The sequence below is a fragment of the Rhinopithecus roxellana genome, chromosome 15, assembly GCF_007565055.1.
Source record: "Rhinopithecus roxellana isolate Shanxi Qingling chromosome 15, ASM756505v1, whole genome shotgun sequence".
NCBI lineage: Eukaryota > Metazoa > Chordata > Mammalia > Primates > Cercopithecidae > Rhinopithecus > Rhinopithecus roxellana.
The window spans coordinates 39,224,030-39,245,263 of record NC_044563.1 but is presented as its reverse complement, the minus strand read 5'-3'; the positions used below and the strand labels follow the sequence as shown (position 1 = coordinate 39,245,263).

Sequence of the window (21,234 nt, the reverse complement as noted above, 5' to 3'; positions counted from 1 at the left end):
TGAAGTGGGAAGTGTTCGGCTAGGATCAAAAAAAGGCCAGTGTCGCTGGAAAGCAGAGTGGTTTGAGATAAGCCAAACAAGAAGCCAGGGGCCAGACGCGGTGGCTCATGCCTATAATTCAAGCACTTTCAGAGGCCAAGATGGGCGGATCACAAGGTCAGGAGATTGAGACCATCCTGGCTAACACAGTGAAACCCTGTCTCCACTAAAAATACAAAAAATTAGCCAGGCATGGTGGTAGGCGCCTGTAGTCCCAGCTACTCTGGAGGCTGAGGCAGGAGAATGGTGTGAACCCAGGAGGCGGAGCTTGCTGTGAGCTGAGATCACACCACTGCACTCCTGCCTGGGTGACAGAGTGAGACTCTGTCTCAAAAAAAAAAAAAAAAAAGAAGCCAGGCTCAAATTTGGTGGAAATGTTTCAGCCACAGCCTTGCCAGTTTTGGTCTTTACTATCCTGAAAGCACGGGAAAGGCATTGAAATGTTTCTGCAGGGCTAGGATTTGTGCAGGTTTCAGCTATGTGGCTGGTTGGTTGTAGCAGGAGTGCTGTGGAGGGGATGAGAGTGGAGATGTCAGACTGGTGAGTGGCTTAAGGCTGTAGGATTGCTGTCATCTTTTGCACAGTCAAGCAACACGTGGCCCCTTAGTTGTTCTCTCATTCACCTCATTGGCTGTGAACTGCAATCTGCTGTGTCTCCATGGCCCTAACTGTATTTGAATTCACTGAGTTATTATGCATTCATTTTCTCTTTGAACCGTCTGCATTGGATTGCTTTCTCACTCTGGCTTTCAGTTTCAAAAATGATACCAGGTTCCCAAAGAGGGGATTGAAGGAGCAAAACAAGCTGATTGCCCTTGGTAACCTCATTTCAAGGATATAACATGACCTAGGAAGTCACTTCATTGGCCATATGTTACCCACCCCAAGTTCTAATTCTTCTTAAGATCCATGTTGACCTGTTCTTAGGAAGACTCTGTGGGTAGTCCCATGGGATGATTGAAGGGGTGACCTTGGTCTCATTAGCACTGAGTACTAATCCAGGCAATGTGGGCTTATATGCACCAGTCAATAATAAATAACTTTAACGGGGACTATGGGAGAGCTGACGGAGCCAGATTTGTATTTTGCCTTGTTTGCTAAGATGCAGTTGTCAAAATTTGGGATGTGCAGCAGGATTTGTGGAGATCCAGAAGACTAGTTTTCTCTTAGGATGAGCTCCATCAACTGGCTTTGTCTTGTTCTCTGTGGCAGCACCTCTAGGGGGCAGCATTCTACTCAGGCCAACTGTGAGGGGCTGGGCGATCTCACACCTGGTCTATTTGTGGCTGCCTTGGGATAGTAACCCTGTCCTGGACCTAGAATGTGAGGCTGAGGTTACTTATGCTGAAATAACTAGCTGGAGGTTCTTGGACATTTTCTTTAAGGCGTGTTGTCTACAAAAATGTCTACAAATGTCCTGTCCCTGTAAGACAATATGTTTTCTTTCTTTTTTTTTTTTTTTTTGAGACGGAGTCTTGCTCTGTCGCCCGGGCTGGAGTGCAGTGGCCGGATCTCAGCTCACTGCAAGTTCTGCCTCCCGGGTTTACGCCATTCTCCTGCCTCAGCCTCCGGAGTAGCTGGGACTACAGGCGCCCGCCACCTCGCCAGGCTAGTTTTTTTTTTTTTTTTTTTTTTTGTATTTTTAGTAGAGACGGGGTTTCACCATGTTAGCCAGGATGGTCTTGATCTCCTGACCTCGTGATCCGCCCGTCTCGGCCTCCCAAAGTGCTGGGATTACAGGCTTGAGCCACCGCGCCCGGCCAGACAATATGTTTTCTTAAGTGACTGTGTAAGAAGAGGATCCCACTGACTCAGGATTCTGCAGCCTCGGGCTCTTTAGTGGAGATGGAGGGTAGTTGAGAGCTGTCTGTGTTGACCTGTTCTTAGGAAGAAGGACTCTTTGGGTAGTCCCATGTGGTGATTGAAGGGGTGACCTTGGTCTCATTAGCACTGAGTACTAATCCAGACAATGTGGGCTTATATACACCAGTCAATAATAAATAACCTTAATGGGGAATATGGGAAGCTGAAGGAACAAGATTTGCATTTTGCCTTATTTGCTAAGACACTGTTGTCAGTGATGGTAATATCAGGAGACAAGACTGACAAGATTTCTGGATTGTCAGCAAACTTCTATATTGTATTCCTTGACCCACATGCAAGCTCTTTTAAATCCTTGGAATGCTTATTGCTGCCTATTTCCAAATAATTTTCTTTTCCTCCTCCCATGGTATAATTTCTACCTCTCTGCAGTGTGTTCGTCCTTCTATTAATAAATGTTAAGCTGTTTGGTTTCTTCTTCTCCTTTTTGAGTTCATTCAGATTGCTGCCTGAAATACTGTTTTAGAGTCTCAGTCATTTTGTGATATATTGTTTCTTTATTTCTTGCACAATTATTTTCTCCCTCCTCCTCTCCTGGTACTCATCTGCTCATATCCCAACCTTCATGAAGGCAGACATAGCTAATATTATCCCGTTTTAGAGAGCTGAGTGTGTATCACTCTTCTCATTCAATTCATTTTAGCAAATTTTCATTGTCTACCTGCCGTGGATGAACTCTGTGTTGCTGCCTTACATTCTTGGGGGATGTTTAGCCAAATAGACAAGCACTTACAGAACCACCTGCTTGAGCTGTGTCTGCTTTGTCTAGGGCAAGAACTGTCCCGTGTGTAAACATGGTAAGATTTGGAACTGGATTATTATTCTCTCATAAGTCCTCCACAAAATTCAGGATGTCTTATCATTTATCACATCTTTTTTTGGAGTTTCCATTCTTTGGAAAATGGTCACGTGATGCTCCTTCAACTCAATGATGTATGGCAGCTCTGCATATGCCCAAGCCTCCGCTCCCCAGAGTGCACTAGCTTTCCCCTTGCCCTATGTCTCCATCTCTTTCTTAACAGGAAAGGGGTGCAACAAGGGAAGGTCCTCTATCTTCTGCTTTCCTGTCTTCTCATTTTACTTTGTAGATCCTCTTTTCATTGAAGGAGACTCACTTTTAAAGGGGAATGGCAATTGGGATGGCTAAAAAGATGTTAACTTTTGGAAATATAGCAGATGGCAGGGAGTTGGCAGAGCAGTGAAAATCCATTGTGTCAGACTGTAGCAATCAGAGGCTCTCCAAGCACTTTTATTTTCTGAACTGCATTTTGCCCCCCAACTATTGGAATTAACACTATTTATTTGTTCCATTTGAAATGATTTGGCCCCTTTTCTCTTCCAAGCTGTTTTTCCAGAATAAATGCTATTACTGGAAAAGGTTTTCTTTTCTTTTTTTTCTTTTTTAAAATCTTAAGCATGAGAGAATACTAATATATTTACCCTTTGGTTTCTGTCAGCGAGGCCTACAAGAGAAAAAATGAAATAATGCATTTTTCTGGAATATTTTTATCAGACAGCCAAGCATAGGAGCAAATTATATCCTCTCCTTACTTTTTTTTCCTCTTATACCATGATGAATTTCTTTCTCCAGAGAGAGAAGTGATTTTTAAAAGGCTTGAACAACATGCTAATCTTTCCTTCTGATAGCCCCTGGTTGAATTACTCCTGAATTTGAAGCATTTACTGATGAAATGATACTTGACATTAACTAGTGTTATATGGAAATATTTCTAGCACCTGGGGAGAAAATAAAGGAGGGTATTCATAACACTGCCGCCGTGTGGCTGAATCTTCCATTTTTCTCAGAACCAACTTGAATTACTCTTGCTTCACGCCGACTGACTTCTTTCCTAAGGGACCACTCTTAGACAGGAAGATTTGCATCATTGGAAAAAGTTAGAATTTAGAGCATTATTATAACGAAAAAGGTTGGCTTTTGGTAATGGTCTACTTGGCTATTTGGCAGAACCAGCTGAAGGCTTTGGTTTGGGATTTTTTTTTCTCTTGTGGAGAATGACAAAGGTGGTATTATATCCCTGTAAATAAAATACTCTTCTTGTTATAAAGCCATACTTAGACTTAGAGCTCAGGATAGGCAAGCAGAGTTTTCCAGAGAGGTGAAATATGACCTTGGCTTTTGGTTTTATATCTCAGGATATTTTTGACTTGGCCAACTGCTTTTGGCCATTGACTAAGTAAAACTAGATAAGAAAAATTACAAAAATATATGGATGGTTATTCAACTTTGAGAAGATTCTTCTCTTCATGTTAGACCTTGTAGCTCACAGAACTGTGCAAATTCTCTATTTACTTTTTTTCTAATCAGAAAAAAAAATGTTTAGCACAGCAAATTATGGAGCTGTTGTCTCATTCTTCAGTCGAAATGTGGGGATGTGTTTATATGGCAAGTATTGGAACAGTTTCTTCAGGGATAACACTCATCTTAGTTAACATGAGAATTTGTACCCTATGATATGGTGTAGGATGAAGGAGAATAATGAACTAGTCTTTAGAATCTTGGGATTGATTATACCTCACTTCTAAAGCTTTCCAGGCAGCTAGAGCCACAGTGTCTAGCTTAGACTCAATGTTGCCCCAACTCTATTTCACAGAACACTCTTTCTTTAAGAATTTGCAGTATAGGTGTGGGGTATAGGGAGAAAGAAAGGAATTCATGATCAAATAGATTTTTGAAATTGTACCTATTATGTCCCTTGGGATCCCAATTTACATAGCATGATTGTGCATGTAACAGGTATTTACTGAATTCTGACTATGCACCATGGAACTTTAGTAGACAATAAGTGCTGTAGTCCTCACTTATCCGTGGTTTCACTTCCCAATGTCTCACTTGTCCACTGCCAACCATGGTCCCAATATATCAAGTGGAAAATTACAAAAATAAACCATTCATAAGTTTTCAATTTCATGCCATTTTGAGTTACCTGATGGACTCTGACTTCATCCCTCACTGTTTCTCCGACATCCTACTGGGATGGGAGTACTCCCTTTGTCCAGCGTGTCCATGCTGTGCATGTTTTCCACCCCTTAGTCACTTAGCAGCTGTTTTGTTATCAGATCACCAATCCTGGTATTGCAGTGTTTGTGTTCAAGTCACCCTTACTGTACTTAATAATGGCCTCAAAGCTCAAGAGCAGTGATGCTGGCAGTTTCAATATGCTGGAAAGAAACTATATGCTGCTTCCTTTAAGTGAAAAGGTGAAAGTTCCTGACTTCATAAGAAAAGAAAAAAATGCTGAGATTGCTAAGACCTAGAGTAAGAGTGAATCTTCTGTCCACGAAGTTGTGAAGAAGAAAACATAAATCTGTGCTAGTTTTGCTGTCACACCTGAAACTGCAAAAGTTACAGCCACAGTGTGTAATAAGTGCTTAGATGAGATGGAAAAGGCATTAAGTATGTGGGTGGAAAACATAAATGGTAACACAAATCGATCGTTGGCAATCGGGTTTGGTTTCAGGCATTCACTGGGTGTCTTGAAATGTACCCGCCTCAAATAAGGCTAGGGGAGGGCGCTATATCTACTGTGCTTACATATGGAGATTAAAAAGCAGAGTAAATTTTTAGAGGTGACTCAGGATGGGCGATGAGGGAAGTTTATTTTGGAGCATATTAATGGCTCCAGGAAGTTCTACCTTAAGAAACCTCTTTATCTTTGTTCAACTGGTGTTTCCTAAAGTATATTTTAGTTGCCAACCTATACAGAATTAGTGTGTCATGGAACACAGTTTGGGAAATGGTGGGCTAGCTATTTCCACAGGGTCTCTAAGTTTTATGATTATAATTCCTAATTGGACTGATGTTCATTTCATCTTCTCCCTGGAGTCTGCTGTAGAGTTAATGGTGTATGCTGACTAGCCCAGTCTGCCTCACCAAAAATGGATTACATTTTTACCGTTTCAAGGCTGTTTGTTAGATACTATAAGAAATAAGGCCCATAAGTTTTCTTCAAGGAGCTGATGGTCTAGTGTATACTTTAAAGATACACATAAGTAACTAATCTAAGGAAGACAGTACTGTCAGAAAGGTAGGTAGAAATAAAATACAGACAATGTTTACAGCAGTGGTTCTCAAAGTGGGGTCCTCTCAAAGAGAGGACCAGCATCTCTTCAGAACTTGTTAGAATTGTAAATTCTCAGGCCCCACCCCAGATCAACAGAGTCAGAAACTCTGCAATGGTACCCACAAATCTGAAATTTAACAAGCTTTATGATGGTTTTGATGCTCTCTAGAGTTTAAGAGTCCCAGCTTTAGAAGAAGTGGTGCTGACATTTGAATGGGAAATCTCCAAAATAGCTTCATAGAATTGGTGGGTGACATTTTATCTAAACCTTCTGAGTAAAACTTGTAGGTGCAGATGGATAGAGACCTGCATTCCTAAAGGAAACAAGAGCTGTCAGAGTCAAATTAACAGCAGAGACCTCAGGTCTAGTTTTAGCTTTTTTATAGGCAAACTCTGTGACCTTGTTCAAATCACATAACCTGTCTCAGTCTGTTTCCTCAATGGCTAAACTAGGGTGTTGGGGTAGAAAAGTTTATGATCCCTTTGGCTATAAAACGCAGTGACTTTATATGACTTTGGCTCAGTATTTCATTATATAATGTGAATAATGGCATAACCTAAATTATTGTGATTCAAATACTTAGTATATTATCTTATACATTCTCTAGCTACAATGGTTTGTATTTTTTAAAAAATAACCTGCATCAAAGCCTTTTTCTTCTTTTCAAGCAGCCATTAGCACCAACCGGAGAGTAAAACTTTATTCCCAAGTATGTCATACGAGCAGTCTATAACTGATTTCAGGAGCAAGGACCCAGAACATAAAGTGGTGCCATGAGAATGGTAATTTGAGTGGTATCAGAATAGGCTGCTCTAGAAGATAGGGCTAAGCAGTATCTGGCTGTTCTGGGACTCATCGTTGCAAGGAGAAATCTTGCTTGAACTCCCCAGGAATTAAATGCTAGGTCTAAGGAATAGCTCCCTAATGCAGCTGTAGTTTTCAGAGTTTGAAAGTGCATACACAGGGATTGAAATCGATTACAGAGCTCTGGCAATAGCTTTTGGCCGTGTCACCATGCACAAGACCTCTCTGTGGCATTGACTCTGACCCCTGGCACAAGTTTGTGATCTGTGAAAGGGTAGCTTTCATATTAGGGGTGGTCCCCCTCTGGACCCTTTATCCTTACCTCAGTTTTACTTGTTTTTTGTTTTGTGTTCCTGCTTCTGAAAACCTTAATAATTATGTCAATTAATATTCATGGAATATTTACTATGTGCCAGACACTATGTTAAACCTTTTACCTGACAGTGGGAACGCTTATAATCCCCATTTTAAAGATAAGAAACTGAGATTTAATGAAGCTTTCGATATTAGCCCCAAAGTTACCCAGCCACTAGATGGCAAATCCTGGATTCAACTCAGGTTTGTCTGACCTTTGAGGCTAACATAGCTTTTAGTAAAGAAAAGACATTCTTTCCTTTACCTTTGATGTGTGTGTGTGTGTTTTTTTTCTACTGGAAAATAAAATGTAGAGTAGTTTGTAAATTTTACTCCCTGTGTTGATTCCCAGATTTTGTCTTCTCTAAAATCTGCCTTAACTAATGATAATAGCTAACAATTATATACTATGTGCCATGAACTGTTTTAAATATTTTCCATTTATTAGCTCAAATCCTATTTGGTAGGCATTATTGTTCTCATTTTATAGAAGAATAAACTGAGGTGCGAAGAGGTTCAATAGCTTGCCTGGGGTCGTAAAGCTAGTAAATGACATAGATGGGATTTGAATGCAGGCAGTCAAGTGCCAAAGTGCACGTCCTATAACCGTTGCATGCTCTGCCTTTGTGTTGGCATTGGCTCTGGCACTGCATACACCGAAGCAGAGACTGATCTTCTATTTGCAGTTTGAACACGGGTCACCTTCTTCAAGGACTCCTGTCAAGGGGACTCTATATTGACTTTGTTCTTTGCTTTACAGCCTAACATAGCAAATTTCTTGAGTATCCTCCCAATTTGGCTAACAGAATTCCCTCACAATAGAAAAGATAGGAAGAGAGGGAATGAAAATGAAATATATTTTTAAAATACATTTTGTAGTGTTCAGAAGTCTCACCAATTTAAGCAGACCAGAGATTAATGTTGGCAGAAAATAGCTTTATCAGGTTACCAAAGCAAGCATAGGTATCCTGCAGAGCCAAGGCTGTCCCAGAGAGGTAGTCTCTGTGATTGCTGTTCCCTGCCCCCAAGGTCTCTGGTATTTATTCATCCATGGAAAGAAAAATCTGCATGCCCTTCTGAGTCCCACAGTAAGATCCATCCTAACAGAACAGAAGGGCAGGATGGGGAGTCACACCAGGAATGCCTCTGAAAAATAAATATCTCGAAGATTGATAGCTTGATGATCTCTTTGGAGATTATATCAAAAATTATTGATTATGTTAGTAAGTTGTAGAAAATAGGCTCTGAGGTTGGGAACTAAGTGCTTTCTTTAAAATAATCTAGAAGTAGTAGAATAAATCAATGTGTGGAGCATCTAAAACACTGTAACTATCATATTGGTTTCACAAATAGCTTGGCTTCAATGTGGAAAAGGCAATATTATTTTTTTAAAAACCTGAACAGTTGTCTTGGCATACTAAAAAGAAAAGAAGACAAAATTTGATTCTAGAGTTTGCTTTGCAAAATTTTACAACATTCCTAGCTTCTAGCACTCATTTATTTCCTAATCAGTGGGAAAACTACAAGGCTTATAAAAATAATTTGTGTCAGATAGGGCTTTTTTTTTTTTTTTCCTGTGCCACAATAAAGATACAAAAGCCTTAAAAGATATTTTGTTTTCAACAACTGAATTGGCAAACTTAGTCCTGCTCAATTTTTTGGTGTTAGGTCTACATTTCAGTACATGATAATACCACTCCATTTATGCTTGTTTTGAAGTATTTTCTATTTGCATTTAAGACCACTTATTCTGGTTTATAAGAAAACAATTCCAGCAGTGTATCTTGCTGAAAGAAAAACTCACTATGCAAAAGCACCAATTTTTGAATAGTTAAATTGAATGATATGTTTTCATATTATGACAGCATTCTTTGCCTTGAAAGATTCACAGAAAGATTTGTAAAAGTAACTATCCCCTTAGGGCACTTTAATGTTTATTTACAAACAGCTAACTACTTAGAGGAGGAAATAACACCAGGGAGAGAAATATGGTGTCAGAAAAGGAAGATGACTCCAACGTAATGATAAACCACAGTTCTAAAATTGTAATGGAACTCAATGAAAACTAGTTCAATTGAAGTGTGTTTCAGTTTGGCATTAGCTCTGAACCTGGGAGACTTAAGACCTGGTATTAGGGGAATCTCTTCATTTTATGGACCCTAGTTTCTTCATCTGTAAACTCAGGAGATTGGAACAGATGATCTTTAAGGCTCCTTTGAACCTGTACAATTTCTTGATTCGGTTTCCTGAAGTAAGATGTGCTTTTTGTTGGGGAATAGGAAACGGAGCATATTAAAGGCATCTGGGCCTCTGGTTACATTAGTACTTAGTGTTCTGTTCAACAAACCAGTGTTGTTTGCTTCCTGTGTGGGGGGTGCTGTACTGGGTGCTGGGAATAGAGTGATGTACTTCCCATCAGTTTTCCTTTAGTAGAAGTCCAGAGTGCGAATGAGGGGGCAGACTCAGAAAAGTTCAGTTGAACTGAATTTTTCATGGGGGAAGTTTTCCTCTCTCATGACCATGGAGTCCAGACTCCTTGGGCAAAGGATCAGCAAAATTACTGTTACAGGAAGTCTTCTCAGCATAGAATCGTGAATAGGAAATGAGGCAGAAACTTTATTTGTATTTTTCTGGAGCATTCTGGGAATGATCCCAGTGTTTCACCTTGAGAAAGTGTAACCTAACCTTTGCATTCCCTTACAAGAGGCTTGCCTACTCACATGTCCACAGTGAGCCTAAAAATTTCTCCACTACTTTGGAACCTTTTGAGATGATGAAATAGAAGAGACTCCTGAAGCATACAAAATACTACTAAAGCTTCTGCTAGTGTACTTCTGTGATCACTAAAGAGAGGTTCTGTTGTTCCCATATTTCAGCTGACTGTACTCCGCAAAGTAGACACTCAAGCACACTGGGATTCGCCACTCTGCTAGGTAGGACATTTGAACCTACTGCATCCAGAAAACCCCAAATGTATCATTTTCTTAACAAAGTTTCCTTTGAAATGACCAGCAGCCCAATAGTGTCTTTCTAGGAACTTAATGAGCAGGGTCACCAGCGGCCGTCTGATTTGGTCCCTGACCTAGTTACCAGAGCTGCTGTCCACAGGCTGCCTGTTCTACTTACTTAGCACATGCGATGCCTCTAAAGAACTGCATGTGAAATTAACTTCCTTTGTAGAAACTTACTCCCTTTTTCGGCTTTTCGTTTTTGTGTCTGTAAATGCCTGTAAAGTCCGTAAATTAAACTTGACTTTTTCTATTTGTAACTCCATTTTTCTACTGGATACTTAAGCAGATGATAGCAGCAAGATATCTTACATTCTCAGGCAGAACCAGCATTTACATGCTCAAGGTTTCACTTCAGGAGAGTCTCTCGTAAGGCGGAGCTAAACAAAAAAATAGGAAAGCCTTGTGGGGTATGGAGAGAGCCTAAGCTCTAATCTAGAGTCTGCTAGACTGTATCAATGACTATTAAATTTAGACAGTTTCCACAGTTTTATAACTATGTGGGTTAAAAGATAAAGACTTTTTTCCTATTTTAGCCAGTAAAATTAATCAAGGAGAGGGAAGGAAGGAGGTATTCAACAAGAAAAAGTTAAGTCTATTTAACTAATAAAGTCTAGATAGGAAAATGAGGTTTTATATTCTCATTAACAAAAAGGTTATAATAATATGTGCCTTGCTAATCTTGCTATATATACTGTTTGATGACCTGTTTTTCCTTAGCATTACATCTTACTGCATCTGAAAATGCACATCTTTTATATCTCTATTTTTAATGACTGCATATTATTTTATCTTATGAATACATCATGAGTTATTCAGTCCTCTATTGATAGGCATTTAGCATCTCTTCATTTTTTTTTGTTACCTTAAAATGTGCTATAACAGATACTTGTTTAAATGTTTCTATAGGATCATTATTACAAAGGCAGTTCTAAGTCAAAGGTAAATGCACTTAAGACCTCCAATATATACCTCTAAATTGACCTTCAGAGTGTAAGACATCTTGTACCAATGAACAACCCTGTCAGCAGTAAAAAAAAAAAAAAGTGTTATTTAACAAAGTGTCACTTGAAAAAATTTCTTACAAGATTCAGCTAAATTCTAGTAATCTTGGGTTCCTCATTACCTAGTAGTGGCAAGGTTTCTAATTTTTTCTTATATTGCTGTTTTAGTCAAAAGATGTTATGATAAAGTTTTGAAAAGCATGGTTTCCTAATAGTTATTTCTCACTCTCCCACTTCTTCTAGGATGGTTCATTTATATTTTCTCTCTCTCTTTCTTCCCCTCCAGGATGGAAGTATGATGTGATGGATATAATTATGGGACACTGTGTGGGCACACGGCCTCCTCCTTGTTGCCTCATCCTCCTGCTTTTCAAGCTTTTGGCCACCGTCTCCCAGGGGCTGCCGGGGACTGGGCCCCTGGGCTTCCACTTCACACATTCCATTTATAATGCTACCGTGTATGAGAACTCAGCAGCAAGGACCTACGTCAACAGCCAGAGTAGAATGGGCATCACCTTAATAGATCTGTCCTGGGATATCAAATACAGAATAGTGTCCGGAGACGAGGAAGGGTTTTTCAAAGCAGAGGAAGTCATCATTGCAGATTTCTGTTTTCTCAGAATAAGAACTAAAGGTGGCAATTCTGCCATATTAAATAGGGAAATCCAGGATAATTATTTATTGATAGTAAAAGGTTCTGTCAGAGGAGAGGATTTGGAAGCATGGACCAAAGTGAATATACAGGTTTTAGATATGAATGATCTGAGACCTCTGTTTTCACCCACAACATACTCTGTTACCATAGCAGAAAGCACACCTCTAAGGACTAGTGTCGCCCAGGTGACTGCAACAGACGCAGATATTGGTTCCAATGGAGAATTCTACTACTACTTTAAAAATAAAGTTGATCTCTTTTCAGTTCACCCCACGAGTGGTGTCATCTCCTTAAGTGGCCGATTAAATTATGATGAAAAGAATAGGTATGATCTGGAAATTTTGGCTGTGGACCGGGGAATGAAACTGTATGGAAACAATGGAGTGAGCAGTACTGCAAAACTTTATGTTCACATTGAGCGCATAAATGAACATGCCCCAACAATCCAGGTAGTCACTCATGTTCCTTTCTCATTGGAAAAAGAGCCGACATATGCAGTGGTGACAGTTGATGACTTAGATGATGGAGCCAATGGAGAGATTGAATCTGTTTCCATCGTGGCTGGGGATCCTTTAGATCAGTTCTTCCTGGCTAAGGAAGGAAAGTGGTTGAATGAGTACAAGATTAAGGAGAGGAAGCAGATTGACTGGGAGAGCTTTCCCTATGGCTACAATCTCACTCTTCAAGCAAAAGACAAGGGATCTCCTCAAAAATTTTCAGCATTAAAGGCAGTCCACATTGGCAACCCCACAAGAGACACTGTCCCTGTTAGATTTGAAAAAGAAGTGTACGATGTGAGCGTAAGTGAATTTTCCCCTCCTGGTGTCGTGGTTGCTATAGTAAAACTAAGTCCTGAACCGATAGATGTGGAATACAAATTATCTCCTGGTGAGGATGCAGTGTACTTCAAAATTAATCCTCGGTCAGGTCTGATTGTTACAGCACAGCCACTGAATACTGTTAAGAAGGAGGTTTATAAACTGGAGGTGACAAACAAGGAAGGAGATTTAAAAGCACAAGTCACCATCAGCATAGAAGATGCGAACGACCACACCCCAGAATTTCAGCAACCACTCTACGATGCTAATGTGAATGAAAGTGTTCCAGTGGGAACCAGCGTTCTAACAGTTTCAGCTTCTGATAAGGATAAAGGGGAAAATGGGTACATCACCTATAGTATCGCTAGCCTGAATTTGTTACCATTTGCCATTAACCAGTTTACAGGTGTTATTAGCACAACTGAAGAATTGGATTTTGAATCCTCCCCAGAAATTTACAGATTCATTGTTAGAGCCTCTGACTGGGGTTCGCCGTACCGCCATGAAAGTGAAGTCAATGTGACTATTCGAATAGGAAATGTCAACGACAACAGCCCTCTCTTTGAAAAAGTGGCTTGCCAGGGAGTTATTTCATATGACTTTCCGGTCGGTGGACACATCACAGCAGTCTCAGCGATCGATATCGATGAACTTGAACTTGTAAAGTACAAAATAATTTCTGGAAATGAACTTGGCTTCTTTTATTTAAACCCAGACTCTGGTGTTTTACAGCTTAAAAAATCACTGACAAATTCTGGCATTAAAAATGGCAATTTTGCCCTCAGAATTACAGCAACTGATGGAGAGAATCTTGCAGACCCCATGTCTATTAATATTTCCGTCCTACATGGGAAGGTGTCTTCAAAGAGCTTCAGCTGCAGAGAAACTCGTGTGGCTCAAAAGCTGGCAGAGAAACTACTCATTAAGGCAAAAGCAAATGGGAAACTGAATCTGGAAGATGGATTTCTTGACTTTTATTCAATTAATAGGCAGGGACCATATTTTGACAAGTCTTTTCCTTCTGATGTGGCTGTAAAGGAGGATCTGCCAGTTGGTGCTAACATTCTGAAGATTAAAGCCTATGATGCCGACTCTGGCTTCAATGGAAAAGTGCTATTTACAATATCAGATGGAAATACGGATAGTTGCTTTAATATTGATATGGAAACTGGGCAGCTGACAGTCCTTATGCCTATGGATCGAGAACACACAGACCTCTATCTCCTTAATATCACCATCTATGACTTAGGTAATCCACAGAAATCGTCATGGAGACTGCTGACCATCAATGTGGAGGATGCTAATGACAATAGCCCAGTTTTTATTCAAGACAGTTACTCAGTTAACATTCTTGAAAGTTCAGGCATTGGTACTGAAATCATTCAAGTGGAAGCCAGAGACAAAGACTTAGGTTCTAATGGTGAAGTTACTTACTCGGTCTTGACAGATACACAGCAGTTTGCCATCAATAGCTCAACTGGAATCGTTTATGTAGCTGACCAGTTGGACCGGGAATCCAAAGCCAATTACTCTTTGAAAATAGAAGCCAGGGACAAGGCAGAAAGTGGTCAGCAACTGTTTTCAGTTGTCACTCTTAAAGTTTTTTTAGATGATGTCAATGACTGCTCCCCGGCTTTCATTCCCAGTAGCTATAGTGTGAAGGTTCTTGAAGATCTCCCTGTTGGCACTGTCATTGCTTGGCTTGAGACCCATGATCCAGATCTTGGATTGGGGGGTCAAGTACGCTATTCCTTGGTCAATGACTATAATGGGAGATTTGAAATAGATAAAGCAAGTGGGGCCATCCGCTTGAGCAAAGAGCTTGATTATGAGAAACAGCAATTCTATAACCTTACTGTGCGGGCCAAAGACAAAGGGCGGCCTGTCTCTCTGTCATCTGTTTCCTTTGTTGAGGTGGAAGTGGTGGATGTCAATGAAAACCTCCACACTCCCTATTTCCCAGACTTTGCTGTTGTTGGATCTGTAAAAGAAAACTCACGCATTGGAACAAGCGTGCTGCAGGTGACTGCTCGAGATGAAGACTCCGGAAGGGATGGAGAGATCCAGTACTCCATCAGGGATGGCAGTGGTCTTGGAAGGTTCAGTATAGATGACGAGAGTGGTAAGTGTAATATTTTGTGCCAAGAGTGTTGTTTAAACTCTTTTAAATGATCAACATTGGAAAAGTAAAGGAATGTTAGGCCACTAAAATAGAATGACAAATGAGGTTGCATTTGGTGCAGAGACGACGCACGTAGATGCTTTTTCTTAGAATGTTCTGGTTTGTTAGAAGATCTGTTTAGACACTAACAGCTGTGGTTTCCAGTGGGAGTCCTGGTTTGTTTTGTTTTGTTTTTTCTTGCTCAGCACTACTGCTACCAGGTCATCTTTTGATAAGGCTAAGTAATTGTCACTTCTGTTGATTGTACTCCTGACCCTCTCTAAATGAAGGAATCTGATAAAGTAAATTACATTTGAATTGGCTTTAAGTTAGAAGTGTGAAATGGATTTTCAAATGGATCTTATATAAGAATCTTTCCCTTTACAGTAAGGCTTTGCAGAAGTGATATTGCATTAGTTGCTTGGTCTTTTATCTTTCATGGGTTCGTCTGGTCCTTGAACGATGGGCATTTGCACTCTGTAGCTCCATTAATATAAGGAGGTGTGCTTCTACAAATGCTTTCTTAATGGAATAAATGAGTCTTGCTATGAATTTTATTTATAAAAATTGATTTTAAGAATTTATTTGTAAGGGGATTTTTTACAAAACATTTAAAAATATGGGGCAAAATTGTTCCAGTATTTTTATTGCTTCTGACTTACTTTTTAAATTATTCATTCATAGATAAAGATACAGGTTTTTAGAAATACTTGTTATTGTCGCTATTTGTGTTTAAAATGTTCATGTGCCTGGACACATGCATGTCTCTGTGTATGTGTGTGTTTCTGTTCCTTTGTTAGCACTGTGCATTTCTCTAGACTTTAGATTGTAGACATCTCAAGTGAGGGCCTGTGTCTTCCCTAGTCTTGTTTAAATGGCAATATTAGCACCTTACCATTTTCAGAGTTCATTTACATACATTAGATACTTATCCACAATATTCATAGAGTGTTTTTGCTCCCTTAGTCAGCTCAAGCTGCTACAGCAAAATACCACAGACTGGGTGATTTAAACAACAGACATTTATTTCTCATAGTTCAGGAAGCTGGAAGTCCAAGATCAGGGCACCAGCACAGTCAAGATGAAGGCCTTCTTCTGGGCTTGCCAACTACCAACTTCTTGCCGTGTCCCCACATGGCAGAGAGAGCAGGCTTTGGTCTTTTTCTTCCCATAAAGGCACTAATGCCATCATTAAGGCTGTACCCTCATGACCTCATCAAAACTTAACTTCCTCCCAAAGGCTCTGTCTCTATATAGCATTACATAGGAGTTTAGGGCTTCTGAGTATGAATTTGTAGGGGACATATATGTACATTCTGTTCATAACAGTCCCAGTGATGATGATTAGAACAGGTTGTAGGAAGGTATCCCTATAGACATACTAACTGTATTTCCATAATACCAGAAAAATGATTTAAGAAACTATATTAAATATTAGGTAGCAAGAAAGCTGTATGTACCATCTCAAGTTTAAACTATAGCTTTTGTATACATAGGCTCTAATTATGGCCAGTGTAAATTGTAACATTGGTCTTCATAGCTATAGTAGATTAAAAAGTCAATGTTAGGAAATTTCACCCTGACTTTGCCACATACTATATGTTATCATGTATCCCTTAAAATTTGGTTGGAATATATTTCTGCCTTTTAAGTACAAAATGTTAAAAGAGAGGAACTAGCCTTACCGAGTGCCTACTCTGTACTAATACTTTACTACTAATAATAATGAGTTCATTGAGTACTTACAATGTGCCAGACACTGTACAGAGGGTTTTATAGACAGGTCTTATTTAATTCTTCCAAGAGCACCATGAGGTGGGACTGATAATTACCAACTCATGAACTGAGGTTCAGAGAAGACATAGAATATGGAGCCTACTTTCAAACTTAGCTTCGTGTAACTGCAGTGTACCTTGCTCTCACCCATCTCAAGATAAGTTGGAATTTCCTTGCATGTTCCCAACTACACTGAAATTTGGTGTTGAGCTAAAATCTGTAAGGCAATAAAGTATTAAACAGGTTTCAAAATCCTTGCAACCCTGGACTTATTGACTAATGGTGCTGGTCATTGATTAACCTTCCTGATTTCTTTATAGTCCCATTGTTTTTATGGCTCTCTAGTGATGAACTTAGCTTTGAGACTCAGGTAAATGTGGGTAGGTAGGTCATAGGAAAAGTTCGAACTGAATCATTCACCACTGCTATATAGATGACTACATCAAGTCATACAGAGTTGTTTTTTTCTTTAATCAAGAAGTTGCATTTTGGTTTACCTGATACAGTGAAAAGTAGGAACAATTTGGTATTAGTGGCCTAGATTTTCCCACAGGTAACTTGCTACAATGTTTCTACCTTGGGTGTTATTTAGAAAAGATATGTATTTGCGTTTGCTCCATTATATTCTGAATTATATATATATATATATATATATATATATATATATATATATTTTGAGTCCATTACACTAGAGTTCAAATCTTAGCTCTGAACAGCTACCAGATGTGTGACCCCATCTGGGCAAGCCTCAGTGATCCCTACCTTGTTGCGTTACTGTGACAATTAGCAATAGTACCTAAAATGTACTATTGCTATAAAATGTATATATATATATTTAAAAAAGCTTTAATTGGCCAGTCATGGTAACCCATGCCTATAATTCTAGCACTTTGGGAGGCCAAGGCAGGTGGATCTCTTGAGCTCAGGAGTCCCAGACTAGCCTGGTCAACATAGTGGAATTCCATCTCTACAAAAAAATACAAAAAATTAGCTGGGTGTGGTGGTGCATGCCTGTAGTCCCAGTGACTCAGGAAGCTGAGGCAGAAGGATCACTTGAGTCCAGGAGGACGAAGCTGCAGTGAGAAGTGACCGCACCACTGCACTCCAGCCTGGGTGTCAGAGTGACACCCTGTCTTAAAAAAAATAACAATTAAAAATAAAAATAAAAACTTTTGTCATCAACTATACTAATGCCACTTATATTTTCACATTGCTTTGTGACTTAAAAACCTCTTTCCTATAAACATTAACTCCTTTGAGTTAAAGAGTAGCTAAGTGAGTTTATAAGGTCACATAGGTTTTAGAGGATATAAGCTGCATCTTGAACCCACATCTCCTCAGTCCTAATCCAGTGCCCTTTCCTTTCAATTCTTACATGTTTCTGATTTTTTCATAGTTTTAAAATTATAGTAGCAATGTCTTTCCTCCTTTGTTATTTCATTCTGTTCCCTTCTCTTAGAAAACACAACTGGGTTTTTTCTCTGTATTACGGGAAAAAAGGTTTCGGCTTGATGAGTTTTCTTATGAAGATTAGAGTGTCCATAGAATCTTAACCATCTTTCTTTCTCTCCTCTCAGCACTTGTAGATTTTAGAATCTAAGCCCAAGGAGCTGATGAGGAATGACCACCTGGACTTGTTTCCAGGTGATGCTAGGGCTAAAGAGAAGTTTGGCAATTGTATGCCCAATAAGAGAAACCATCACCTTGGTGCTGTTGAGTTTATACTACTGTTGAATGATCCATCAGTTTTTTGCTTCCAATTGCTGAAATAAAATATGGTTTGAGTTGCTGGCAGAATGAAAAGCTGTTTAGCGCTGTAGCGATTACTGACTCTCAGGTCTAGACTTCCTTGTCTTTATTTAACCTGTGGGCATAGAATGGCCTAGACTTGCTTGGATTTGAGACTTTAAAACCTTTAAGTCAGCTGCCAAAGATTACCCAAGTGTTTGCATTGGTTAGCAGCTCTCAGAGTACACATGAGTCACCTGGAGGGTTTGTTAACAAATGCAGATTCACAGGCCAAATTCCCAATGATTTTCATTCAATAGATCTGGAGTGGGAGCCCAGGAATCTTCATTTAAGCTTTTCAAGCATTTCCTCCTCATGTGGTTTGCAAACACTACCCTAAATTTACTTGAGCTACTCAGACAGTGGCTACCAGATTATATGTATCTTTTCTGTAAATTATTTTTTCTTAGTTTTTTGAAAGGCAGAGACTTGAGCTCATGTCTTAAATTTCTTTTCTAGTCAAATTTTACAATTCAAATAAATCTTTTATTATTTATTAGTGGTGATATTTTTCTGAATGCTTTCCCAATGGATAAAAATCTATTTCTGTGCTTCAGTAATTGTAGTGCTTAACGTTTTGTGAAAGTGTGTATGCTGGGATTAGTTGATACATTTAGTAGTTTTATGTTCTTGACTTTCTTGGAGCTCTGCGAACCAAACCATACCTTTGAAATTCTTTGCTATGCACAAGCATTTAATAAATGTTTAATAATGTTCACAGTAAATGGATTAAATGGGGGCCTCCCAAACTATAGTGGATTTGATCACGATTTAAATCACTAGTCTGGAAGATGCAATTTAATCGTTTTTTTTTCTTCACAAAGAACGCATTCTTATTCTTTGACACAACAGGGATTCATATTCTTGACTACTCAGAGGTTTTACACCATTTTAGAAAGAGCACAGTATATATCTCAAAATGTAATTTTCTATAAATATTTTGGAAGCTACAAACTTGAGCAATGGTTTCACCCTTTCTATTTATCTGTTTAATTACAGAAATATTTAATTGAGATGAACAATTTCCAATTGGCACTTTAATCATGGATAATTGGGAAGGTATTTTGCCATCCTTTATTACTAATTGGAGTATTTCTTCCAGTTATCAAGTACCTATCATGTGACAGGCACTGTGCAAGGTACATTTTAGGTACTATTGCTAATTGTCACAGTAACGCAACAAGGTAGGGATCACTGAGGCTTGCCCAGATGGGGTCACACATCTGGTAGCTGTTCAGAGCTAAGATTTGAACTCTAGTGTAATGGACTCAAAATCTCATGTTATTGTCCCTCTTCTTCAGTCCAGCATGCCGTCATCACCTTGTTACACATATATATTTGTCAGATTTTTCTGGATTATTGCTATATAACAAACAATTGTGAAACTTCACTGGCTTATGGAAATATTTTTTTCTTGCCCCAGACTCTGAGGGAACAGCTGAAACAGCACTGTGGCAGACTGGATTGACTTAGGATCTTTTTATTCCAGGACCCAGGCTGAAGGAGTACTCACTATCTGGGATGTGATGTTCTCAAAGTGAGAGGCAGGGGCTCAAGAAGGCTGGTGCAAACTTGCAGTGCCTCTTAAAGCCTCTATTCAAAACTGGCTCACGCTCCATCGGCCAAAGCAGGTCATGGGGTCAAGCTCAGCACTGTGGAGCAGAAAAGAATATTCCTTGTTATGTCCTAAATGTTTGTGCACCCCTCCTCCACCCCCATAACTCATGTTAGAACCTAATAACAAATGTATAGTGTTAAGAGGTGAGGCTTTTGGGAAGGGATTGAATCACGAAGATTCCACCCTCATGAATGGGATTAATGTCCTGATAAAAGAGGCTCCAGCTAGCTCCCCTGCTCTTCTGCCATATGAGGACACCTAGCAGGCAGCATCTATGAGGGGCAAGCCCTCTCCAAACACTGCTGTCACCCTGATACTGGACTTCCCAGCTTCTAGAACTGTAAGCAATATATTTCTGTTGCTTACAAATTACCAACAGTGTAAGGTTGTAAGGTATTTTTTTATAGCAACTTAAACTGACTATGCACTGCTCCAACAGGGGAGAGGGAGAGAGGAGTGAATAGTTACTGAACAATAGAATAGCATGACATAGCGCATGACAACTCTCACAATCGTCTTCGTAAGTTTACTTTAATTGAGCACTGCCTATGTGTAAGGCACTGCGCCAGGCACTAGTGACACAAAGAGGCACGGGTATAAGAAATGGGTATCTGACAGGTCACAATGCAGATGCAAGAGATGATGCTGGTAACAGTGGCAGCAGTGCTTAACATCTACTGAGCACCATCTGTTTGTGTGCCAAGTTCTGTGCACACTGCTTTAAACAGATGGTCTCATTCAGTCATCCCAGGAGGTATGGACAGTTATTTTCTTATTTTTTTATATCTGCTGTTATGAGGAAAGACTCACAGGCCCCGTGCCTATGCATTTACATTTACCTTCCTTTGCATTGAGGCTCTTGAAAGCATTTCCCCAGCATATCTGAGCACAGAATGCTCTTTATTCCAAATGCTTTGATAGACCTAGCAGAGGCTTAGGAGACCTGATGTACTCTTTGAATTCAAATAGACAAACCAAAGAGGTGTTTGAGACACATTAATTACCATCAAGCTAATTACTATATATTGTGAACAGATTATTCCAGTAATAAATAAATAAATAAATAAATAAATAAATAAATAAATAATAACTTTATAATTGTGTTCAGAGTTGGGCGAACTCTCTCCCATTCACCTCTCTGATCCATTCTGACTCTTCTTTCTGCTCTGTGCCCAGAGGCTTTTTGGCCAGTGGGCTCTTTTGCTGTCTGACATCTCTTTGTTCTACCAATGGGAACCTAAGAAA

The 21,234-nt window shown here is 39.5% G+C and overlaps 1 protein-coding gene across 2 annotated transcripts in view; it reads left to right on the top strand.

Annotated features, from left to right (window-relative positions):
• Positions 1-21,234, top strand: part of FAT3 (FAT atypical cadherin 3) — a 721,964-nt gene that overhangs the window by 128,668 nt on the left and 572,062 nt on the right. The window contains exon 2 of one of the 2 annotated variants that reach the window (XM_030918946.1): positions 11,460-14,768. In XM_030918946.1, the coding sequence (XP_030774806.1) occupies positions 11,477-14,768 (3,292 nt within the window). In that variant the 5' untranslated portion in view covers positions 11,460-11,476. Of the gene's footprint in view, positions 1-11,459; positions 14,769-21,234 lie in introns of those variants that run through there. The other variant, XM_030918947.1, reaches the window with a different exon arrangement.